We start from the raw sequence: 27,520 nt of genomic DNA, 5'->3' as shown, positions 1-27,520 counted from the left end.
CAAGTGGCAAAGCACCTGTCTAGCAAGAGTGAGGTCCTGAGTTCAAACACCAGCACTGCCCATGGGAGAAAACAAATTGTCATAAAGTACTTGGTGATGGGGATATTTTGTGTCCACTGCAGAAGTACTTGGTTCTTTAGAAGAGAATACTGTTCAGAACTTATTAAGGGATGGGAATTTCATTAAACTTAGTGTCAAGAAACTTTTTTATATAAACTCACAGGCTTATAAAAACCAACAACTTTTTAAAAGGTTAACTTATTTTAAGAGATTAACTTATTTTCTCAATCCACTGTCTACACATTCAATACCAGGAGAACAGAGGTAGAAACGAAGGGATAATTCAATGATTTTCCAAAGACATAATTCATGAAATCTGAGCTTATTGGCTGCTCTGAACTGGTGATGGCATAGGCTCATGCCATAAATATAGGGACTGGTTGAAACTACCAGGAAAGAGGCTTGTTCTGAATAAAAAGCCATTGTTACTCTTGTTATAACTACTTCTATCACATTAATACCTACATTACACCAAAGAAATTCATGCACATTTATTCAGGTCAAAAGGAAAATCAACATTGTGATTTCAAGTGATTTATGAAGTATTAAAAATTCTGCACTTAGCATCAATTACTACTTTTCTTGGCAGCACTCAGGTTTGAACTAAGGGCCTCATGCTTGCTAGGCAGGCACTCTACCACTTGAGCCATGCCCTTTTCGCTTTTTTATTTTTCAGATAGGGTCTTGTGCTTTTTCGGGGGAGCGAGCGCAGACCTCAATCCTCCTGTCTCTGCCTCCTGCCTGGTTGGGATTACTGTAGTGAACCACCATGCCAGTATGCTGATTGAGATGGGCTTCGTTAACTTTTTGCTGGCATGGAACTATGATAATCTTATCTGCACTTCCCAAGAAGCTGGGAAATATTTCTTTTCCTTTTTAATTGTTTCAGCACTAGGGATTAAACCCGGAGTTTGTGTATTGTAGGCAAGCATTCTACTACTTGAGCTATATCCCCAGACCTTAACTAATACTTTAAGCAGTGGTTTCACCTCAATGTTCAAAGACATAAATGACTAAACTATACAAGTAGCTTTCCACCTAAAGACTTGAGTTTTGCTAGAAAAAAACAATGGGACTCATCTTGTCCTTGTCTTGTCGTGCTGTGAGAACCACTTAGTAGATCAGACGTTAGATTCCGGCTCGCCTACTAAAGGTGATTTATTCATGCAGTTACAATGGGTTAGTTGAGAATGAACAATTTTTGTATTTTTTCCACACACTTTTAATTAATCACAGAGTTGGGAAGGAAGAAGAGCGGGAACGAAAGAGAGATCTCCTTCAGCTTCAGATCTATTGCTGCTGAACCTGGCTCTCTCAGGAGAGCTACTTCCTGTTCCTCACAACACTGAGCTTCTATTTGCCAACTCATAAAATTAGAAGTTGCCCCAATTTTTTTGAACCAGAAAAAAAAAGTCCAAAGCAATACCGTAATATTCTTACTTATTGTTTTCAATGATTAAGGTCATTTTCAACTGTTGTAGCTTGAATTCCTCACAACTTGTCCTTAATTGTGAAATTGAAAGGATAAAAATCGACTCTGTTGTTTATAGCTTGGGCTAATCTCCTTCAATTTACTTAGCCAGCTCGGTTAGGACTCAGTTCACCTTATCATGTTTGTTCTAATACTCTTCTTATTCTACTGCACAGAGCTGTCTCAAGATTAAAAGCCTGCTCAATAGCAGAGCCTTATTTCATGCAAATAGAACTGATGCTGGGTTGGTTAGAATTGATGCTGGGTTGGTTAGAATTGATGCTGGGTTGGCTAGCGATGCAAAGCATGCTGACCATGACTTCAGACTCTTCCTCTTTAACTGTGGTATAAAACAAACATAAAGCCTGCAGAGACTGAGTGGTTTGTACCTAACCAAGGAAGTACATATGGAATATTTGATTTGTTATATGAAGCTAGACTCTGACATTCAGTATTACAAGTATGTATGTGTACACACACTACATGTATGTATATCAATATATGCCTAATGTAAACATGTATGATGCTGTTGAATATGATGGTAACAGAATGCCAAAGAGCTGCTGGAACATGCTGTGATGGTACAATTTAATTTATATCTCAAAAATACACCCTAGACTTTTCCAAATTTGTTGTGACCATCATTTTCAGTTCCTTTTTCATTTTTTTTATTAATGCCTAATGAAGCCTATTAAGTCCTAAATAATAATTACTCTGTAGAAGTACAAACAAAGAAAAGTATGCATGTATGTGTGCAAATCTCACAGCTGTTTGAAATAGAAAGTGTACTAAATTATTAACAATTTGATAAAATAGTAAGCTAATTAATGTTAAATAATTTTCTTAGGTTATTAAGCTATGTCAGTACTAATTCTCAGTTAGGTCAGGGCTACCCCAAGTTAGCTAAACTGGCATATCAGAATACCAATTGCTACGTTTTGGCAGCAGTCTTTCACTGCTGATAAATAAGAATATAAATCTGTTTCTTAGGATTTTTTTTCATATTTTGAAATATGGCTGGCTGAAAAGGATAACAAAAATGATCTTTCCTTTAGAACACAAAGATTTGTCTTATAATTAATCCTTAATATTGATTATAATGAACCAGCAATATAGGTAACGAACACTAACCTGAGATCACCATAAAAAGTTTCTGTTTTTTAATCATTGCCACTTGCATACATGCATTAATTTTTTAATTGATTTTATCAAATCTTCTCAATTATGAATAACTATAAATTATCTCACTGCTATTCATTCTGAAAAACACTAACATAGTACTTCAAATTTTAATTTTATAACAGTTGGATTTTAAGATACAAGATTTTGATCATGAAGAAAAAACATCACATGAAAAATACTAGCAATGAGGAGGGTAAGAACTAGAAAGGATGATGCTTCTATTATTTACAAAACCTATTATTAATAAGTGAATAATTTTTCTGATATTATTTAAATACCCTATTATAAAACAGCCTATTTCATCAGTGTCAATGTTAATAGGATGATTTCTTATGTTGCTTTTGAAGAATAATGAAAAACAACTGCTACTAAATACCATTTTTCAAGCCCCATTTGGCCACCATAGCCAGTATTTATTAAATCTCTGTATTTTAAAAGAAGAAAAAATTCCAAAATTTTGATAGAAATAAATTTTCTCAATTTACACTCTGGAAATTACTCTCAGAAATAGCATTGAAGGGTTTTAAATATCTTAAATTAACTATCCAAACAGCAATCAGCAAAGCAAAACATATTCTTGTAACAATCAGCTCATGAATACCATCTGCTTTTCAACAGGATCCTGGCTTACACTCTAGAACAAAATAATTTTAATAAATAGTTTGTCTAATACTAAAACAGCTCTTGAATTGTTAAGTCTGAGACTCTTAAAAGTCTATGTGCTTTTATGGACATATAGAAGTGTTAAAATTTTTTAAATAGCCCTTTTTTAAAGTGTAAAAAATATTATGTACTATAATTGACAAAACCTGTGCTGTATCTGAAATATATCATCTTTTTGAAATATAAATATCATTAAAAGTTGTTACATCTTAAGAGAGATAAATCTTGGTACGAAATCAGTCCCTTCTAGTTCCAAATTCTTTGAACTTACCTTGCTCTGTCCTCCAATGGTAATGTCACTTTCTCCCCTGACTCAATGAGAACATGGGCATATTAACCTCCTTTCCTAAAGTTATGGATTCTCTAGGGTAGTGATGCCAATCAGTCTCACTGTGACTGACTGGCATCGGAAAAGAAGGAAATGAGGAACATGTTTTTGTGCTATGGTTTATAAAATCTTCATGGACCTGAGGCTGGAGATAGTGAGAAATCTCCATCTGAGCATCTGAGAAAGTATAATGTCATACATTCCTGTAGTGCAAGAGCAACAAGAGGAGAAAAGGATTATAACTCTGAATAACACAAATAGTTAAAAAGTACAGTAGGAAGATGAATATGGTTTTGTGTGTTTCTTTGTTTTGGATTTTTTATTTTGGGTGGGAGTGAGGAATTGTGAAATCTTTAAAATGAAAGTAGTTTAATGGTAAAGAGGTCCATTCACTCATTAATCTATCAAATTAAATTATCATTATAGAGAACCTATTATGAGGCAGGCAGCTCCCTGGGTACTAGGTACATAGCAGTAAACTTAACAAATAAAAATCCTTATTCATAAATACATTTAGAGATTATATTGTACTGGATAAAAAGATGATATTTAATGAAATTCATGATATATTGGATAAGTAATTTGTACAAATTTGGGGACATTAATAGAGACTCTTGGTGATAGTTTTAGAGATGTAGAAGATGGTAAGGGGGGGCTTCTCTGTGGATGTTAAATCTGAGCAGAAACTTGAAGAGAAGAGTGATTTGTGTGAAAATCTGGGGAAAGATCCAGGTGGGGGCCCAGGATGAGGATGTGGGTGGCACATCCAAAGAACAGCAAGGCCTGTGGATGGGGCAGAGCAAGGCATGGGGCAAATACAAAGAATGACCAACGAGTTCGTGAGACAGGCAGTGATCAGGTCATAGATACTTGAAATTGCTAATATAATCTGAACTTGATGAAACACTACTGGTGAGTTGAAGCTCTTTAGCAAGTGATATAACCTTATGCACCTTTTAGAAAATCACTCTAGTTTTTTTCCTTCCTTCCTTCCTCCCTCCCTCCCTCCCTTCCTTTTCTTTCTTTTTTTTTTTTTTGGTACTGGCAACTGAACCCAGGGATTCGCACTTACTAAGCAAGGGCTCTGTCACTTGAACCACACCCCCAGACTTTTTTTTTTTGAGATAGGGTTTTGCTAACTTTGCCTGGACTGGCCTCAAATTCGTGATTCTCCAGTCTCTGCCTCCTGAGAGGTGGAGTTGTTTTATACAGGATTGAATACAAGAAAAGCAAGAAAGGAAGGAGTCCAGAGGTTAATACGTACTATAAATAAAAAAATGACTGATGGTCACTTTGGTCTAGGCTCTTATGGCCAAGTTAATAAACCTAAATAATTCTACACTTTGGCAAATTATATCTATCTCCTGTATGAGTGAGTGACCCTCACTCACCATTCAGTTTCATTTACAGTAAACTTTTTTCTCCTACCCTTTGCTGTATGTCTTTTTATTCATCTGAACCTTTGCACACTGCATTCCCTCTATTCAGAATGACCTCTATTTATCTCTTCATGGTCCCACATAGAGATCAAACATCATGTCCTACAAATTCATTTTTGAAGCTTTTCATGATAGTTTGGGAAAAGGAGGTATAGACACAGAATCTCACACTGTCTTTCACACTGTATTATATGTATCACTATCACCTCAATGTTGAATGAATGATGACTTTTTTCTCCATTTTATTGATCTATGAGAGTTAGCAATTGGCAAACTACAGAGATAAACTTCTTAAATTACACTTATATCACTATGATTGTCATTTACAAAGATTATTCTCTTTATGGATTATTTAATAGCTCATAATCCATACTTATAATGAAGAAATTAATTTACTTTAAAATAGAGTCAAAGTATATCAAGACATTTATATAGAAGTAAATTATAAAATTCATATATTAGATTCAAAATATCTCAGATACTAAAATAACTTTGCTTGGATATAAAATATTCTACCTTGTGCATAATAACAATAAATTTAAGTTTTATACAATTATTCCATAGTAAAGTATGCATTGTGTTTGGTCAATTGGAAGAACTGCTGAGTTGTGTTCTGGGACATAATAAAATTAGTATTTTTCAGACTCTCTATTATTTGGTAATTCCTCCTATTTCTTTTATGATTAGATAGTTAATCAGTATTGCCTATACATTGAGAAATACCACTTATATCACCATTACACTTCTCCTTGCATATTTCCAAACTCAAAGTGAATACTAGGAGGAAAAATATTCACATTTTGAATGTCTTCTTTAAATAAGTTCATTAAAATTAAAGGAGATAGAGGCATATAGCAAGTAGATGATCAGTTCACCAACTGACAAAGCCTATTCTTTCTAATGACAGAAATCTAAAATATTACTTTAAAAATACAATCAAAAACATAATTTGAAGTGTTTTACACAGCTCAGTAAGTTCACTTATAAGCCACAGCTATAAAAAGAAATATCTACAAGCTATAGCTGAGTTAAAAGTTACTTTTCACAATAGACTTAATTCTAGAAATGAAAGCACTGAATACTTCTCTGTGAACAGAATGAATCTCAGTGTACCGGTGGTTCCTTGACTCTGTAGTTATGACCTAGTTCCCCATGTAAAGACAGTTTTACTTCAAATATATACTCTTTGAGAAGGAGAAAGAAGAACGTGACAAAAAATTTCAGTATAAAACTAGAAATTGATTTTTGATTTATTAATATGATCATCAACATGTTTTTGTGCCTGCAAATAGACTTATAGTGACAAAGTTTGCATTCCACAGGCAATATTTAACTCATAATGCTCAGTGAAAATATAACAAATATCTAAGGCAAACCTACTTGTTAGCTTAAGGGTTTGAACCTTGAGTTCAGAAACTAGTATATCAGGGAAACTTTTCATTTAAATAGACATATGCTAAATTGAACTATTATACTTATTGCTCACCTTCTAAACAACATATATTATGTTCTCTTAATAACAATGTACCTGCTTTTATAGATGACTTTTTTTATTTATTTTTTTTCCTTTTTCTTTTATTATTCATATGTGCATACAAGAATAGATGACTTTTAACATTTGCTGTTCTCATTTGTAGAGACAGTCAAAAATATTTTGAACATATCTATATAAGTTGTATCCCTTGAAGCATATCTATGATTATAAAATAATTCATCCCTATTATTCAAAGAAACAGAAAAACTATTTTTGCTTCTATGAGCACCAGGATTAAGGCTCACCTGAGTTTAGTTTAAGAAAGTTGTCAAAAAACAAAATAAGCATGTATGAACCATGATGATTACATTAATCTTTGATCTGCCATTCCCAGAAATATTTTATCAATTTCATTAAGTGTTCTAAGTTGTTTTTATTTTTGTTTTTGTTTTTTTTTTACTTGTTTAAGTTTGTTTTTCAGATAGTGTCTCATGCTAACTTTTGCCTGGGCTGGCTGCAAGCTGAGATCCTCCTACCCCTGCCTCCTAAGTATCTGGGATTATAGCTGTGCCCCATCACACCTGTCCCTGAATCCTAAGTTTTTCTTAATGTAAGCTTTCTGGCTGAAAGAAGACGAGACTGAATAGCTAATCTCAATCAACCCTCTCAGTAATTAATTCCAGTATCCATGACCTAAATGTATGGTCATTCTTTGCCTTATCTGTTTATCTTGAATGTTTATCCCATAATAGTAGGAAATGAATATTAATTACATTTTACTAAGATCAGTCTATAATTGGTATTAAAACAAAGTCTTAAATATTTATTAACTCATAAAATAATAAACCTTGTTTTTCATTTTGCCTCTATAAAAAGTTTTCTTTCTTTGGTGTTTTTAGGTAAATATGTGCTTTACTGTTTTTTTCTTCAATTTTATAATGCAACAGTCCTCCCTGAATTTTAGTATTAGGTTTCTAAATTCCCAGGAGTGCTGTTATCTTCTAAAGTCTGCAAACACATGATTAACATTAACTCATCCACTGTCTTCTAACTGAAAAGAATCACTCTTACCGTGAAGCCCTCGGCATACTGAAAAGAAGCCCTGGAACTTTCATCTGCTGTTGGACTCAGAGGCTTGGGGTCAGACAAAGAACGCTGCATCATCTTGGCTGTCTTAGGACTTGCTGGGGGAACTTTAGCCATATCTGGATGCAGTATTTTCTGTGGACTTATGTCATCAGGGAGGGGTTTCTCATAAGGTACAAAGGCTGATTCTAAGGCTTTGCCTGGTGAAAGTGGTGAGATGGGTGAGTAAAGGACTTTTGGAGATTTGGGTGGGGAAGGAGCCAGCTGGAGTGTGGAATCTGCCCGAAGGTGAGATGATGAATAACCGATCTCTAAAGGTGTGGGGCGTTTCTTGTCTTTGGGTGGAGATGTGGCACTCAGAAACTGAGGACTTTGTGTGTCTGAATCTGCTTCTGTTTGACATCCTAAACTGCCCCCTTTGTAAGTCTTTTCAGGTGCAGAAATGTGTTTAATTATTTCTACCTTGGCATCCACTCGTGCTCGTATGGAAGGAGTTCTGATGGTTCCGACTGGTTCAGTTTGCACAGATATCTCTGCAACTGTCTGAACCGCGATGCTGGAGACTTTGGAAAGTGGTTTGCTCTTGTCAGCCTCTGCTGTGCTGTCACCATATTTCCCTACGCGTGCTTTTCTCCTTGACCTAGAAGGGATATCCCATTCATCCTGGTCCTCATCATCAGTTTGGACACTGGTATCAACACTCTTTTTGGTTCTTCTTCTTCTACTCACATAACTCCGGTCTGCAGTGTCTTCGTCATCAGTTTGCACACCACTGTCCACTATCTTCTTAAAACTCCGGGGATCGTCTGCCACAGTTTCCCCCATCTCATCATACTGTCCCCGGACTTTAGCTCCAGAACTTCTCTTTTTGGTTTGTTTTTCCTCTTTCACAACAACATCTGTCAGAGGAATTTCTGATACAGTGCTCAGGATGCCAGGAGGAGCAATGTACTGAGTCACACCATCAGACTGAACTGTGTACCACCCTTGGCTCTGTGGTATTTCAATGGCTACGACAGCAGACGCAGTGGTGGTGGTATCTTCAGTGGCCCAGAACTGATTGCCTTCTGGAGCAACGTACTGACCTTCCAATATTGCCTGCTCAGTGGTGGTTTGTGGAGAAGCTGTTCCCGAAGGGTCATAGTTATATTGGTAGATCTGGCGAATCTTTTGCTCCTCTAGCTGCTGGTGAAGCTGCTGTTGCAGCTGTTGAATCTGTTCGAGCTGCAACTGCTGCTGAGCTAGTGTTTCCTGCCTCATCATGAACTGTGCCTGTCGCTCTTCTTCTTGCTGATAGAGGAGGTGCTGCTTCATAGACTGCAGCTCCTCCAGCTTTTTTTGAACCATGATCTTTTCTTGTTCTCGGAACCTTTGGATTTCCTGACGTTCCCACTCCAGTTCCTCAGCAAAGCGCTGCTGCTTAATTTTCTCCAGTTCCAAGAGCTCACGCTCCAAGTCAAGTTGCTGCTGTTGTTTGTCTTCTTCAGGGACAATTAAAAGGGTGCTTTCATCTCCCACCACTTCAGAAAACACTTCAGATGCTGTGGTTAAAGTGGGAACAGAGGCTATCGTCTCAGCAGTAAGAGTTTCCATAGTGATAGTTTGCAAACTGGCATTGATATCAATACCAGTCACTGTGATGTCTGTTTCGGATGCACCTGTTGTTATGAAATATGATCGAGGCATTGGCTGGCTCTGGTGCAGGGCAGATAAAGAAGTCACCCCATCAGTTGTATGAATACCAGAGAAATCCCTTACAGTGGTGCTGAAGATGGAGCCAGGTTGTGTGGTGATCGCAAAGGTGGAGGGGACTGGAGTCGCCACTGAAGAATAGACAACACCATTAGATGACCTCAATACACTACCCACACCATACTGGGGTCCTGGTGGTGGAGTCATTCTTGCTGTGGAATACTGTGGGGTACTAATCCCAACTCCTGAAATGACTTGTCGTGTTTCTGGATATGGACCTGTAGTCTTGCTTGAATAATCCATTACCTCACCTGAAATACAGGGTAGAGTTATAGTCCAGTTCTCAGAATGAATGATGCTTTTGGGGTCTTAAATCCCTCTCATCTTGATGAACATAATGGATGGGATGGCATGCAAATCCACAGGTTAACCTAATTAGATGCAGGAGAAAAGCAATGTCGAACATGCAGGCACATGCAGGCGACTTTGGGCAGAACAATTTAAAAAAAAAAAAAAAACGAAGAAACAAAAGCGCACATATACTCCAAAATATGTTGCCAAAATATCCAAAGAAAGAGAAGCAACAAAATTGGAATAGGGACCACATTTTCATCCTGAAATGAGATGAGGAACACCATATTGGTATTTCAAGGAAAGGTCTGTTGCCACATCATACTGACCTGTAGTAATTCTCCCTGAAGTTAGATCTACTGCTGCATCACTTCCTCCAGAATAACCAAAAGCATTCTTACTCTTGTAGAAAAAATGTCCAGCTTCTGCTAAGTTAGTGTCAGACATAGAAGGTTTCATGCCACCTATCCCTCTATAACCATATGGTCCTGATCGATCATATTGATAGTGGTCATCCCTATAACCAAAACGATCCTCAGGAAGAGTAGTTGCAGGCTGCTGTGTGGTACAGCTCCTTCCAAAAGGTAGTTTATAAACCATGTCACAGCACACAGCTCTTCGTCCTGCAGTCAAATCAACAGGCTTTTCATCGTCTTCTATTATTTTGGTCATCACATTTGAAGTAGATTCATCCATTGTTACAACAGTTCTATGAGACTTTGTTGTACTAAGATCTACCGCTTCCCCATCAGTGATCCCCTGGGACATAGTGCTATCAGTCCATCCATTTGTGACACCAACAGGAGGTGCAGTGACAGGCTTGGTAACAGCTGATGTCACTGCATGTGCCGAGGTGCTTACAGACAAGTTTATTGGTGCTTCCTCCCTAACTGTAGGAAAGACCTGACTACTTGGTATCCTGTATGAGGAATCAGCATGCTTCAATGTGGTAAGCTGGAGTGGTGTTGTCATTGTATGTTCTATACCTACCAGGCTTTCTGTGCCTACAGTGTAACTTGCAGTAGCTGTGCATGTTGCAACAGGAACTGTCTCAGTGTCCAGGGGTACTGGAGTCACTAATGATGAAGTTGCACTGAGATTTATAATAGAAGGTTGGACAGCACTAATTTGTCTCCCATAAACTTCATTCGCTGTGGTCTGCCTTTTTGCATCCATTGCAGAAGCAGAAAGATCCATACATTTTTCAGTTGCTTTAACTTCTGTTTTTGGTGCTGTTCGCAAATCAATGGCATCTCCAGCAAGTTGCAACTGTCCATTTTCCTTATACTGATGCTTCTCTAAATGTAGGTTATCTAGTGCAAGAGGCTCTGAAGGAACTGATATAGAAATACTGTTGGGACTAATACTCAGAACTGTACTTCTGGTTGCTGAAACCTCAGCCTTTGAGAATTCAGTTGTGAGAAATGGTGTAAGTGACCCAGGAAGTCCCTGAAATGAAGACGGTGCTCCAACAGGGGCAGTTGAGAAAGGCGCCAAAGCTCCTGAGAGGTACAGGGTTTGCTGTGTAGAGCTTGGAATTTCAGCAGCTGTTACAGGAGGAGCTATAGAAAACAATGGTTCAAGGGAAACCAGATCTTTCGGGGGTGATCCCAAGGGCCAACTGGTAATTGTTTGACCAGCTGAAGAATCTGTTGGAGTGCCAGGTTCAGATGGCAATGTAATAACCACATAAGTTTCCATAAGGGATTTGGAATATCTCGGGGAGGACTTGTTAGAGTGTGGGGAAAGTGGAGAGGTGGGAGAAGGCAATTTATAATCTGCTGAAGTCACTAAATTTAAGGACATACTTGAAGTTAATGGTAGACCTGTTGGTTTTGGGTGTACATCTGTTGTTTTTTGTGTAGTTACTGGTTGCTGAGGAACTGCTGGTTTGGGGGCAATTGGAGGTTTGCTTGGCTCAGGCCTATGTGTAAATACAAGACCAGATGGAATTGAAGAAGGCTTAGGAGGCACAGGAGGAGGTGCAGTAGTATATATTTTTGTTCCAGATAGCGCATCACTCCTCCGAGCAGTTGTGGTCTCTGCAGTAGTATCAGTATCCATCAGAAGTGTAGCTGTACTAGTTGGAGTCACTGAAGCTACAACTGTTGATTTTTTTTTAGGATGAATAGTTGGTTTAGGTGAAGTTGGAGGGGGCAGTGGTGGGGGAGGAGGAGGAGGAGGAGGAGGGGGAGGGGGAGGAGGTGGTGGTGGAGGAGGAGGGGGAGGAGGTTGGGCTGATATGTCCAAAGAAGACCTTCGGACGAATGGACGAGATTTAGTTGGATGAGAGGAAACAGGAGGACTGCCAGGTGGTAACTGAGATGGAGGTTTTTCCTGACCAGAGATCTTTCCAGATTTCGAGTGTGTAGATAAAAGCTGCTCCTTCATTGGAGGGCCTATTACAGAAGAAAGTGGTTGGTCAAACCCAGTTTCATATAAGCTAATTTTTGTTAGTTCAACCTCAGGCTCTTTCCTTTTGTCTTTGTAAGCTTCTAAAACCGCCAGAATAATTCCATCCCCAGCTTCCTTCTTGGTTTTTTTAATTAGATCTTTTTCAGATGCAGCTAAGTCAGTGGAAACAGTACGAACACTTGGCTCCCCAGGTTTCATTCCTACAGATTCGGTGGCAGAAGATGCCAGGTCAGATAAGGAAATTACAATATGATCACCACTAGTTCTACTTTCTGGTACGGTGGCCCGATCTAAAGATATACTTATTTCTTCTGGGTAGTCTATAATGCTGCCTGGAAAATAAGTTGATGAAGACATTTCCTCAGCATCTTCAAATTTAGTTATTATGTCCACTGGCTCTGTATAAACTGTGGTTATGCTATCCAAGGTAGAAATGGGGGAGGAGCTATCTGTTGTGCAAACTGAAGAAACAGATGATGTGAGGGAAGGTGTATCAGAGGGTGGGACAGATGTAGCACTTTCAGAAGGCTCAGAGTAAGTCAAAATTAGTGATTCATGGGCAATTATTTCTTGAATTTCTCTTGTGTAATCGGTTACATATTCATCCTCAATTTCTTCTGTTGAAAAATGCTGGGTTATTTTAACATCCGGAATAGAAAGTGTTGCACTGCTGGTTGAGTCTGTAAGTGATGCTCCTGAGAGAACACTTGATGTCAAAGATGCATCTGGCATCCTGTCAAAGTCCATGGTGGACTCTGTCAGATCATCTCCAAAGGCAGGCTGAGTGGGGCTGGATCCAGGCGTTAACTGCATCTGTTGCCGCTTCATGAGTTCTTCATAGGCAGTATCAGCATCTAATAATTTTTTTTCTTCACCCAGATCCACTATCTCATGGCTTTCTGGAATGATATAAGAGCTTGAAACAATGTCTTCTTGAGGCACAACAGATAAGTTTTCTAACTCATAAAACTCTTTCTGGAAGTCTGTAATTTTCTGCATAGGATCTTCATAAATCTGTTCTTGAAGTCTTATTTTTTGCTCTCTTCCTCTCTGCTGCATGAATCCATTTTCTTCTTCTTGCCTTGTTAGTAGACTCCCAACTACTGATCCGTTGTATGTGTCCTCTACTAAAGATTCATAAATATAATCCTCTATTAACATGCCACCATACAAAGGCTCTTTTTCAAACACCTCATCTCGTTCATTTGCAGCTGGAAAAGCTTTATATTTGTGGGTTTTATGCATCATTTCTTCATACATCTCCTCCGCACTTTTTAATGCTTTTTGACTACCTTCTTTCTGCATAACAGATTGCTCATCAGTTGGGGAGTATAAAGACACAGCTGTGGGCAATTTATAAACTTTTTGTACTTCTATTATTTTTTCTGGGCTTATTTCAAAACCTTCTGGGTCTGATTCTATGCTAGGTGAGTATTCCGAACAAGATGATCTATGGAGCTCCTCCATTTCTGCGGCCTGGCGTAATTCTTCCGTTGGTGATGCATCCTCGATGGGAGAGAGATTACTGGGTGGTGTCTTTGGTCTTTCCCTCCTTCTCTGAGCTCGAAGTTCATCTTTATCCTTTTTTGATTTCTTACTCGAACTCTTTCTTTGTTGCTGTTCTAGTTCCTTCTGCTTTTCTTGCTCTTTTAGTAATTCTTCTTCCTCTCTCAATTCTTCTTCCTCTGAAGAATCTTCAATAGTAGGTAAAAGAGGTCCATGCGATCTGTGGCGAGCTTTGCGTTGCTGTTTACTCTCTCCTTTTTTGTGACTTGGGCTGCTGTCACTGTCCTCATCCAGTGATGACACAGAGGTAGGGGATGTGCCAGGAGTGAAGCTGGAAGCATGAAGACTAGAAGATCCTTCTCCCCTTGACCTGTCCTCTGGAGAGTCTGTCAAGCTTTCCATTTCTAATTCTGGCTCTTCATCAAAATATAAAACTGTTTTTTTCTGTGATGACTCTGTGGAGTATTTATCTGCTATGGTACTATTGAGCTCAATTGTCTTAAATCGACGTAGCCCTCCACCTCCAGCAACTACCAGTTCTTCACTCTCCTGACTTTTAGTTTCTCTGTATTTGAGTTCAGGACTTTCATCAAACGTCTCATCATCCTCATCATGCCATGAATGACGTCTCCCTGCATCATCATCAAAGCTTGCACTACTTCTGCGAGTCAGTCGCCTGTGTTTCCCTGCTGTTCCCTTCCCTTTCCCTTTTGTTTCCTCCTTCTTCTGGCTCTCAGTAATATTACTAATCTCTTTGAGCTGGCACCTAAAAAACTCATCATCTTCAGAACCTGAAGCATCTTCATCAGCACTCATTTCTATGATTTGTTTTCGAATGAAGTCCTCCTCTTCCCCCGATCCTTGACTGTCTTCCTGTTTATACTCATCACTGCTTGATGAACCAACACTAGTTCTCCTTTTTCTTTGTGGAATAGGTGAGTTTTCACTTTCACTACTGTCTTCAACTGAATCATAGGACTGTCTTCTTGCTGTTACATCATCAACGAAGTCAGACTTTTCAGCATGCTCCTTACTGGAAGGAATGCCTTGTTGGCTATCCTTTTTTGCAGTGTCTTTCTTTTCTTCTTGACTCTCCTTGAGTTCCTCTTTTGAAGTAGTAATTTCCAGAGTTTCAGATAAAATCTGAGTTTTCTGTTGGTCCTTTGGCTGCTCAGGAGAAACCTCATCGGGCTGTGTTTTCTTTTCTGATTTTTCACTCACAAGTGTACTTGCCTGAGCTTCCAAAATGGATAAGACTGTGCTTTCTAACTTAGCTAAGTCTGAGGGGCTGGAAGGGCTGCTTTCTTGTGAAAAGGAGTCCTTTTTAAGACCCTTGATCCAATCCTTTTCATCACTTGGAATAAGACTTGGAATTTCACCAAGGGAACTTGATATTCCATCAGAAGAATAGCCTGTGTCACTCAGACCTTGTGGGCTTTTAGGCTGCTGAGAACTTGTGTCTGATTTGTCCTCTTCCTTTTCCTAGCAGAAAGGAAAAGACAGGCAAACTTAACATGGCTGAACCAAACAACAGGCCTCTCCATTACTCCCAAGTTACCTTTAAGAACTGAAGAATAATTATGGAAATATTTCAACTATACAACAGTATTTTTAAAAGTTTAAATGAAAATAAAAGTGGAAACAGTTGACATTTCTTAATCAAGATTAGTTTTCATTTAAATTTTATTTACACGTTAATTCTCAATGGCATTTGATTTTCTTCCATTAACACTAAACCCTTTTATATTTCAATTTAATTTTCCTTCACATGTATTATCTTTCTCACTACATTTATTTTGGGATAAAGTCTAAATCACGGAAAAAGTTTTTAACGATAATTTTTCATTAACATAATTAAGACTTTTGAGGAAAGACCAAAGAAAGCACATCACGGGCTTTATGCTAGACTATGAGTTTTATGGAATGGTAACGATTTTACTTAACAAAATAAGCAGTTCACATGCTATAATACTACATGTGTCTCCTACTACAAAGGAATTGTTTTGCATTTGTTATAAGATTCAAACACAGCACTGCTTTAAAGCAGGACCATGTGAAAGCTGTAAAACAGTATTTATACCTGGAACTGTTGTTGTTACTAGTACTCTATCACTTGGAACAAATGTTTAGAAATTACAAACTTTGAATGTATCTTTTCTTCACGTGTCTGTTTTTTTTCATTACTATGTCTGGCCCACTTATCCCTCCTGGTCCTGGTCTTTTTCCTCACATGCTTCACAAGATTCAATCAATATTTTCCTGTGGTGCTGATGCTGTGATAATTTTGTTTCCTAAATGACTCTTTCTAGTCTATATCAGAAGGTAGCAAGACTATAAAATGCTTGCTCTAGTTTCTGGCAGGTCTAAGATAACATGTTAGGAGTGTTTGATCAGGAAATCAAGGTAGCTGACCAAAAGGCATTTCACTGAAATATTCTGAAGGACTAAGTCATGTACTTATTTTACCACAATATGTTGAAACATTTTTAAAGTCAATTGTTCTCATACTAATTAGCCTTAGGTGCGTAGTCCCCTAACTTGTGTCCTACTTCACTGCACTGTTAGCTTGTGAACCATGGATTACAAACAGCTCCTTTGCCTCTTTGATTTAAGGCACCTAAACTTTTATCTTTACAAATACTGTTAATAATTTTTGAAAATCTCTTCTTTATACAGAGAGATCAGCATAGTACAACATTTATACACTGTTTATCCATTTACCCTTCCTGTACTATCCACTTGCTTTTTGTAAGAGAATTTGGTTAGAAAACTAGGACAGTTTGTACCCATGTAAGTTAGCTAGTCTCTATTGCTTGACACTGCTTCATTAATAGCATCCATTAACAAGAGAAAAATCAGATCAAATAAGAAACAGCAGATGGATCACAGAAAGATGTAAAACACAGTGTGTATGTTAGACCACATTTGCTCTAATTATTCATCTTCAAATGGGTATCTGAAGTACCATAAATCAGGAGGATGTGATCAAAAGATTCATATGAGGGTGAAATAATTTGGCTTGTTTTCTCCCCAATATCTCATTACACAGGACTAAGACATTGAGAATTTTCTCTCAGTTACTTCAAAAGTGTATGAGGGTGTACTTATTTTAAATAAGATATAAAGCTTTTTATTAACATAGTATTTAATGATAAGAATGGATTCAAATAGTTCTTTCTAAATTACTATAGATATGTAACACATATATACATATAAATGTGTGCATAAATATCACTGATTTTTAAAAATATATTTTTTCTCATTTTAATAATCAGAAAATTGGCATTTTTATTGTTTCACTTTTACATGTAATGCAATATAGAACAACCTCTGAAAATTTTACATAAGAATAAAATTCCAAGTGTATTCTTTTTGCATAAAAATTTTATTTGACGGAGGTGCTGAGTGAAAATAACTACACTTAGAGCATATTTTATTTATTTAATTAAAATTTTTTTTGTGGTAGTGGGGTTTGAACATAAAGCCTCAAACCTGCTAGGCAAGCACTCTACTAGAGCCATGTCCCCAGTGCTTAAGTATACATTAAAAAATAGAAATATTATTTTACATTTTGCATGAGGAAAATAATTTCTATATATTTTAAATTTTTAGCATTTGGCTCCATTATACTGACTTTTACTTTTAATATATATTGTACTTTTTCCATGCATAGCATTATGACTACTTGAGTCTTTCTAGAATGTGTATATAAAACAATTGCTCAAAAATACTGGAGGTTAAGATTCCCTTTCCTAAAAACACAGTGAAGAGTTCCTTTTCCTTCCAAATCTTACTACTATTTATTGAACAACAGGTCAGTCAGAGAAAGGCAGTGATTTGTTCAGCATCACTAATAGTGGAGAATGTGCTGAAACCTATTCGCACTGTTGAATTTTGCTGGGCCCTTTTGATAAATGTTGACGCCTATAACCTTCCACATTGATAGAAAACAAAAGTGTTTTTTAATATTATTGTGATTAAAAACTGAATTCTAGGTTATATGGAAAATGTGGAAAGAAAGTCCACAATAAGTGTTTGGTTAATTTTCCTAAAACAATTTAATATTGATGGATTAAAATTGAACCACAAATGAATGATCTTTATCTATTTACATAAGGTTCATGTTAACATGGATTGATGGTCTCACATTTGAAATACTCTAAACAATATTAAGTAGATAAAATTCACTGGGCCTGGAGCAAAAGATCAAATACTTCTACTCAAAACACTGGAACATAAGCATTCTTGTCACTACAGAAAGCCAGATTATTTTTCACCCTATCGGACCATGCAGCCAAGCTCACACAATGGCTATACGCAAACTGTGTATTAATTCTTCAGTCATTTTAAACAGAAGCTGAAGTACATGGTAAAGGCTGTTCAAAGTTTGCTTTTCATCAGAAGGACTGTATAGTCTCAGTATAATATATTTAAGATAGATGAATAGTATTCTGCTTAGGAAAATGTGTAAAAAGAAATCTGAAACAACATGACTTTTAAGGATATTAAGCTAAAAAAAAGCTAAAAAGGTAAACTTTAAAAATATTTATTATATTTCAGGGTTAATTTTAATTCCATCAAATCTACACATTTTGAAAGTTTGAATGGAGAAACAAAATGATGTGGCAACAAGGAAATGTAAACAACATATAACAATATCATGAATAAATAAATAATATAAATGAATGAAAAGTGAAAAGTACATCATTTAGGATTTTTGGTGGGAGTTGCTAAGACAGAAGAGTGTCTATAATAATGAAAAGGCAGTATACTAAGGATCTCCCAGGAGGATAACATCTTATTTGGTGGCTACAAACACAGCTTTTACATGAGAAGTGGACAATAACCTTACTTTCCAGCTATGTGATTTGGGGTACAGCAATCCAGTTTCCCCATCTTTAAAGCAGCTATCATAATATTTATCACAGTGCCAGGAAAATGGTCAGAAGTAAATTCAGTATTATTTTGATTTTAGGCAACAATAGATTTAAAAAACTAACCTATTCTAGAGTCCAGTAGCTGGAGAAGTGACTGCCACTAGGGAAAAGAAGAGCCACCAGGAATTTTTCTGACAGGGTTGAAATAAAGTTGTTACTTCTGTGCTGGTTCAGAAGGGAGAACACAGAATCTGTGTTCAGGAATCATACAAAAGTGTACTGGCTTGGTTTTGATTTCTCAATTGTGGAGACTGGTAAGGGTTTTTTCTATGATATATTGGAGTCAGATTCCCCAGGGCTGAGAAAGTCAAACTAAGCCATTAATATGGGAATCACCATGTGGAGAGCAGAGATCCTGCCAGCTATACAAAATGACCCACTGATCTGCAAGAAGAAAACATTAAGATTATTACTGTATGTTTTAGGTACACAACAGAAAATAAGTTTTTTCTCACTTCTTGTTAGTGGTCTCATGTTCTATGGAAATCCTGGGAGAAAACTGGAAGTTCTAGAAGGACAAGTTGCAGCAAGACAGTCACTTCATTTATTCACCTTTAAATTAAAGATTTTTGTTGACTAAGAAGATTTGTGGCTTACATTACCTAGTTTTGACTAAATAAATTTTCCCCTACTGGGTAAATGGCAGAGAAAACATTCCTGCAAAAGAATTTTATGTTGATAAAGCAATGTAATAATGTAAGGAATGCACACATTAAGAAGGAAGCTTTGGGGGGATCCAAGATGTGGTTAGGGTACAGAATCAGAAATCCTAAGTTCTGTAACTCCAGAAACCACCTTGAGACATTGGAGCTACACTTCAGTAATTCTGATTGCTTCTAGTCAATATAATAACCTGCCAACACATTAGATGCACATCAAATTCAAGGTCTGACCCATAAATCAACTTTTAATTGCACCTAACAGTGCAAAAATCCCACGTGGCACAGCCAGCAAGGCATGTCCCACCCTGGGAAAAAGCCCCTTGGCTATTTCTTGTCCTTTTTTTTCCCAACAAACAGAAGACAGAGCATCAATCAGAATCAAACTCTGCAACATCCTGGACCCTTAACCTGTGGAAAGCCTCCCTACGCTGTGCTGAGAAAAGCAGTGCCATTTCTACCTGCCAGCAGGTTCCAAAGCTGCTTGTGTCAATCTGCAGAATGAACAGGTAAGCATTATGCACCAGGGGTGACACCCCTACCCACCCCTTGGGAACATAATCCAGTGAACCACCCCCCCCAACAAAACTGAAAAGCAAAAACAGTGAACTGTAATCCAACACCAACAGCAGAGGTGGGGGTGGAACACTGAACCTGCCCCAGTCTGCCAAACAGACTGAATTTTTGTTGTGTCGTATCTGCTTTTTTTTCTGTACTATTAACTTTACCATCAGTATTTTCTTATCCCTATTCATACCCCCTTTACTTTTTCTCCTTTTCCTATGCTACAATCCACTGTCCTCTCTCCTAACTACTCTTTCTTCCCCTTCTCATCCACTCTTGACCCTGACTTTACCTTCCTCATTCAAACTTTCCCCAACCTGTCACCACACTACCCCTCCCTCCTACACACTCACCACCTACTGACTAGCTTGCTGCACCAACTGTACATGACCCCAGTCCCCTGCAATTCTTGACATAAGTACCCTCCACTACAATAGAAATACATCTAAATGCATTCAAGGACCACAAAACCCAGCAGCCCCTATACCTCTTCTCCCACCCACTACTCTTTTCCCACCCTCCCTTTATCAATGACCCAAGTTTCTATATCTAGCCTAATAACTATTACCCCAATGACTCCCACTGTTTGTATTTATTGTCACTAAGTAGTTTTCTATATAATATGTAAACAAATGGTCTGGTATTTTACCTGTGATATTATTATTGCTAAATGACACCTCCAGACCAGGGACAGAAAAAGCACCTCAACCTAGCTAACAACCAAGTAAGTCACAACACAAAAAATAAGTGGAGGGAAAGAAAACAGGCAATTAAAACCAATAATTAGTGTGTCAAGAACATAGTTGCACAGCACCAAGTGGAGCAATGGGAAGAAGGAGGGATGGAAACTATACTCCTCAAAAACAAAAAAATTCAATAAAGGAGTCCATGGGAAATGAAGAAAATGGATACCCAATTCCTGACCCCAACAAAATAATGATAAATGTTACTAGTGAGCCCAGTGATGCCCACAAATAAACTCTCAAAGAGGAAATCTTGGAAGAAATCACTGAGAAACTTATGAAGAAGATACTAGACATGGCTAACCAAAATGTACAAGATGTACTTAAGAAATTTCAAGACACCAAAAATAAAGAACATGAGAAGACACAGAAACAAATAAATGAACTCAAAGAGGACTTCAATAAATACCAAAGTGAAACAAAGGACAATATAAAAAAACAGATATATGAATTACAAATGACAACACAAAATATAAAAGATGAGTTGAACAAAGGTATGGAAAACTTTAGAAAAAAGAATAAAACAGAAATCCTGGAAATAAAAAGTCCCTTTAGTCAAACAAAAAACACAGTAGAAGCCCACTCCATCAGACTCCATCAGAACAAGGGGAAGACAGAATCTCAGAACTCAAAGATAAAAATAGAAATTAAAGAAAAAAACAGAAGAAATCTTAGTCAAACAACTCAACAGCTGTGAAAGGCATATGCAAGAGCTCAGCAACTCCATCAAAAGACCAAACCTTAGAATCATGGGCACTGAACGAGGAGAAGAAGTACAAGCCAAAGGGTTATATATTATATTCAATAAAATAATAACAGAAAATTTCCCAAATCTTGAGAAAGTTTTGCCCATTCAGGTACAGGAAGCCTCCAGTACACCAAACAGACTTGACCAAAATAGAACCTCCTCATGGCATATTATCATTAAAACAACAAGCACAGAGAACACAGAAACAATATTGAAGGCTGTAAGAGGAAAAAACAAAACAAAACAAATAACAAATAACATACAAAGGTAAACCCATCAAAATAACAATAGATTTCCCAATAGAAACCTTAAAAGCAAGAAGGGCATGGAGTGAGGAATATCAGGCTCTGAACGAAAATAATTTTAGCCCTAGGATACATTACCCAGCAAAACTATCATTAAAAACTGACAGAGCAATAAAAATCTTCCACAATAAACAAACTAAAAGAATATATGATTAATAAGCCACCACTACAGAAAGTGCTACAAGGAGTTCTGCACACAGAAGATGAAAGCAAACAAAACCACAAGAGGGCAGGAAGTATCAAAGCACAGGAGAAGAAAAGACAAGTAATCAGAAAGTAGCACTGGTTCTGCTGCACACAATCAATTCCTTCAATAACAAAAACAACTAAATGGCAGGAATCGCCACATACCTATCAATATTAACTCTGAACGTCAATGGACTCAACTTCCCCATTAAAAGACACCATTTGGCAATATGGATTAAAAAGGAAGATCTGACAATCTGCTGTTTAGAAGAGACCCACATTATTGACAGAAATAAACACTAGCTTAGAGTGGAAGGCTGGAAGAAGATTTTCCAAGCCAATGGACCCAAAACCAGGAAAGAGTAGCAATACTTATATCAGACAAAGTAGACTTCAAATTTACATTGGTCATATGAAACAAAGAAGGACACTTCATACTAATAAAAGGGGCAATACAGCAAAGGGAAATAACAATTATGAACCTGTATGTACCCAATGTCAGTGCACCCAATTTCATCAAACATACACTAAAGAACTTAAAAGCACATATAGACTCCAGCACAGTAAGAGTGGGAGATTTTAATACTCTTCTATCACCAATAGATAGGTCATCCCAACAAAAAATCAACAACAACAAAAAAAAGTCCTAGAACTAAATGACACCATAGATCAAATGGACCTAACTGGTATCTATAGAATATTTCACCTGGCAACAGCACAATATACATTCTTCTCAGCAGCCCATAGAAATTTTTCCAAAATAGATCATATCTTAGGGCACTAAGCAAGCCTTAGCAAATATAAGAAAATAGAAATAATCCCCTGCATTCTACTGATCACAATGCGATAAAACTAGAACTCAACAACAAAAGCAACAGGAGAAAATATGCAAATAATTGGATGATGAAAAACACATTGCCTAATGATCAGTAATAAGAGAGAAATCAAAAGGTTCCTGGAAGTTAATGAAAATGAAAAGACCACCCACCAGAATGTATGGGACACAGCAAAGGCAGTCCTAAGAGAAAAGTTTATAGCCATGAGTGCATATATGAAAAGGACAGAAAAATCTCAAATCAATGACCTAATACTATATCTCAAACTCCCAGAAAAACAAGAACAAGCAAACCCAAAATAAGCAGGAGAGAAATAATAAAACTAAGGGCTGAAATTAATGAAATACAGACTAAAAAAACCATACAAAGAATCAAAAACAAAACAAAAAGCTGATTCTTTGAAAAAATAAACAAGATTGACAATCCCTGGCAAATCTGACTGAAATAAGGAGGGAAAAGACCCAAGTTAGTCAAATCAGAAATGTAAAAGAAGAGATAACAACAAACACCAAGGAAATTCAAGTAATCATCAGAGACTACTTTGAGAACCTGTATTCTGATAAATTGGAAAATCTTAAAGAAATGGACAAATATCTAGATACTTATGACCATTAAAACTGAACCTAGAGGATATTAACCACCTAAGCAGATCTATAACAAACAATGAAATTGAAGCAGAAATTAAGAATCTCCCAAAAAAGAAAAGTCTAGGCCCTGATGAATTCTCTGCTGAATTCTACCATACCTTCAAAGAAGAACTAATACCAACACTCCTTAAACTTTCCCACAAAATAGAAAGGGAAGGAACACTGCCTAACTCATTCTATGAAGCCATTATTACACTCATCCCAAAACCAGACAAGGACACATCCAAAAAAGAAAACTACAGGCCAATCTCTTTAATGAACATCAGTATAGAAATCCGCAATAAAATAATGGCAAACCAAATCCAACAATGTATCAGAAAGATCATTCACCACAACCAAGTCAGCTTCATCCCAGGGATGCAAGGACGATTCAACATATGCAAATCAATAAATGTAGTACAGCATATTAATAGAAGCAATGACAAAAACCACTAGATCATCTCAATAGGTGTAGAAAAAGCCTTTGATAAGATTCAATGCCATTTCATGATAAAAGCTCTCAGAAAATTAGGAATAGAAGGAATGTACCTCAACATTATATAGGCTATACATGACAAACCTATAGCCAACATCATACTTAATGGGAAAAAACTGCAACCATTTTCCCTAAAGTTGGGAATGAGACAAGGATGCCCACTCAACCCAATTCTATTCAACATAGTCCTGGAATTCCTAGCCAGAGAAATAAGGCAAGAAGAAGAAATAAAAGGAATACAAATAGGTAAAGAAATAGTCAAAGTATCCCTATTTGCAGATGGTATGATCCTATATCTGAAAGACTCAAAAAACTCCTAGACACCATAAACAGCTTCAGCAATATAGCAGGATACAAAATCAACTTACACAAATCAGTAGCTGTTCTATACACCAACAATGAACAAATTGAGAAAGAATATAGGAAAACAATTCCATTTAAAATAGCCTCAAAAAAAAATCAAATACCTAGGAATAAACTTAACAAAGGATGTGAATGACCTCTATAAGGAGAACTACAAATCACTGAAGAAAGGAATCAAAGAAGACTACAGAAGATAGAAAGATTGCTCATACTCATGGATTGGCAGAATGAACATGCTGAAAACAGGTATATTGCCAAAAGCAAGCAAGGTATATGTTCAATGCAATTCCCATCAAAATCCCAATGACATTCATCACAGAGATTGACAAATCTACCTTAAAGTTCATTTGGAAACCACAAAAGACTGTGAATATCCAAGGCAATTTTGAGCAAAAAGAGCAATGCTGGAGGTATCACAATACCCAACTTCAAAATATACTCCAGAGCCATAGCAATAAAAACAGCATGGTACTGACACAAATAACATGAAGATATGAAGACCAGTGGAACAGAATAGAGGACCCGAATATGAATCCACACAGCTTTACCTATTTTATTTTTGAAAAGGGCACCAAAAACATACAATGGAGAAAAGAGAGCCACTTCAACATAGGTTGCTGGGAAAAGTGGCTATCTGCCTGCAGAAAACTGAAACTAGATCAATGTCTGTCACCCCATACTAGAAGCAACTCAAAATGGATTAAGGTGCTTATTATCAGACCCCAAACCTTGCAGTTAGTACAGGAAAGAGGAGGGAATATACTGGAAGCAGTAGGCATAGGCAATTCTCAGTAGAACTCAAGAGTCCCAGCAACTAAGAGAAAGGATGGACAAATGGGACTACATGAAATTAAAAAGCTTCTGCACAACAAAAGAAATGGTCTCTAAGTTGAAGAGACCACCCACAGAGTGGGAGAAAATATTTTCTAGCTATACATCTGACAAGAGACTGTTAACAAGAATATACAGAGAGCTCAAAAACCTAATCTCCCCCAAATCAATGAGCCAGTAAAGAAGTGGGCAACTGAACTATAGAGAACTTTTTCAAAGGAAGAAATCTAAATGGCCAAAAAACACATGAAAAAATGTTCACCATCCCTGGTCATAAAGGAAATGCAAATCAAAACCACACCAAGATTCTACCTCACTTCAGTTAGCATAGCTATCATCAAGAACAACACCAACAACAAACGTTGGTAAGGATGCAGGGAAAAAGGAACACACATACACTGTTGGTGGGAATGTAAGCTAGTACAACCTTTTTGGAAAACAATATGGAGGCTCCTTAAAAAACTAAACATAGATCTGCCTTATGATCCAGTAATGCCATTTCTAGGAATATACCCAAAAGAATGTGACTCAGGTTACTACAAAGGCATCCCACACTCATGCTTATTGCAGCACTATTCACAATAGCTAAGCTATGGAAATAGTCAAGATTCTCCCCTACCAATGAATGGATTAAGAAAATGTGGTATTTATACATTATGGAATTTTATTCAGCCACAAAGAAGAATGAAAATTTGTCATTTGCAAGTGTATGGATAGAACTGGAGAACATGATCTTAAGTAAGGTTAGTCAGGCTCAGAAGGCCAAAAATCACATGCCCTCTCTCATATGCAGATTATAGACCTAAAACAAATGCAGTAATATTATTGGACATGGGTCGCACACTAAGGGGAGAATGCACACGGGAGGAATAAGGAAAGGGAAGGAAACCTAAACTTGAATGTGTCTGATGTCTCATTGTATAGGAGTGAATATAGTAACCTAAAACAATAAAGGTCACTATGGGAAGATGACGGGGAAGTAGTGAAGAAGTCTGGTAGAGATGAACCATGTGGGTTATAATACACAAGTGCATGGAAGCAATGCTAGGAATCTCTCTGTATAGCTATCTTTACCTCAAACTAGCATACACGCTATGTCTTTCTTATTTTCTCTTATGTTTTCGCTTCAACAAAATTAGAGAATAAGAGGGTTCTGCCAGGAAGTGTGGGAGGGGAGGAATGTGGCACAAACAATGTATACACATGTGATTAAATGTAAACATGATAAAATGAAAAAAAATTTAAAACATAGAAAAAAAATGTTTAAAAGGTAGCTTTGTTACAAGCTTTTCATCAGCAACATAATAAGGTAAAATAATGTAAGTGAGCTTTGCCAAAAATGTTTGACGTTGTCAGAAAAACTATTTGAAATCTCTATCTATGACCACTATGAAGAGTAACTAACCTTACCTTAAGCAAATAATGTGCATTGAAGTTTCAGTTAGAATAGTGTGACATCATCACACACCTGGATAATCTTAGCAAAGAAATTTTTCAGCACTTTACAAATTTTAACTGAATTTAATAAAAAACATTTGGAATGTTTGTTCTTATTTATAGTAAAAGACAAAACGTCACATATCATTTGAGGGAACTTCCTGTCATGGAAAAATGGCTTTAAGTCATATGTGGAAAATGAAATGATAACAAACTGAGCTACATTCCTTTGTCAGAAAACATTGCTGGAAGGAACAAAAAGATAATTGTGGAAGGTTTGTGGGAGTTAGTAGAAAAATCAAGAGGGAAAAGGTTCAGTAACAACAGAATCAGATGATGGATATTTCTAATGGTGTACCAATTCATATATCCTGATTTCTGCTTAAGTAATGAAATACAAGAGAATTTCTATAGTGAGAATCCTGGAAAAATGTACCAATGAAGACACAGCCTTAATCTTAAACCATCTGTTTAGTAAAGAATATAACATATATGAAAAACATAATATATATATGAGAAAACCCTGCATATTAAACACAGAGGAGTGGAATTATAAAGTTACAAAGGTCACATAAAAAGCAGTAAATGTGAAACTCATTTACTGCCACCTTTTTAAGTAAGCCAGGATTGGACAGAGTGCCTCAGGATGGTGCTGAAGTAATATATATTTGAAACAATATTTTTAATATTTCATAGTGAGATGAAAAAGAACTATAAAATGATTTTTTTCTCACAGAAGTTTACTGATCACTCCATGGGGCATTATGGTATTCATCTGTAATCCCAGCTATGTAGGAGGCATAGTTAGGAGGAGCTAGTCTGAGTTCAGCTCCAGGCAAAACAGGAGACCCTATCAGCAAAATAACTAAAGGAAAAAGGGCTGAGGCATGGCTCAAATGTTAGAACGCTTGCCTGTCAAGCAAGTGCAAGACCCTGAGCTCAAACTCTAATACCACTAAAGTTTAAAAGCTGCAGAATGTGAAGGTTTAATTCTTTTTCTTAAAAAAAAAAAAGAAATTTCCGACTTCTTAGTGATGCCCTGTGGTAATCAATAAGTCACTATTTATTTGATACTCAGGTAGAAAGAAAACATTGGCTATCAGCAATGTGTTACCTACTAAG

General features: G+C 37.0%; 1 protein-coding gene across 5 annotated transcripts in view; it reads right to left on the bottom strand.

Annotated features, from left to right (window-relative positions):
- Pclo (piccolo presynaptic cytomatrix protein) overlaps positions 1-27,520 on the bottom strand; it is a 371,116-nt gene that overhangs the window by 167,302 nt on the left and 176,294 nt on the right. For 3 of the 5 annotated variants that reach the window (XM_074064871.1, XM_074064867.1, XM_074064868.1), the window contains exons 5-6: positions 10,076-15,149; positions 7,689-9,706 (exon numbers count right to left, since the gene is read on the bottom strand). In XM_074064871.1, the coding sequence (XP_073920972.1) occupies positions 7,689-9,706; positions 10,076-15,149 (7,092 nt within the window). The remainder of the gene's footprint in view (positions 1-7,688; positions 9,707-10,075; positions 15,150-27,520) is intronic. The other 2 variants (XM_074064870.1, XM_074064869.1) reach the window with 2 other exon arrangements.

This window comes from Castor canadensis, chromosome 2, assembly GCF_047511655.1.
Source record: "Castor canadensis chromosome 2, mCasCan1.hap1v2, whole genome shotgun sequence".
NCBI classification, from domain to species: Eukaryota; Metazoa; Chordata; class Mammalia; order Rodentia; family Castoridae; genus Castor; species Castor canadensis.
This window is presented reverse-complemented; position numbering and strand designations above follow the sequence as displayed.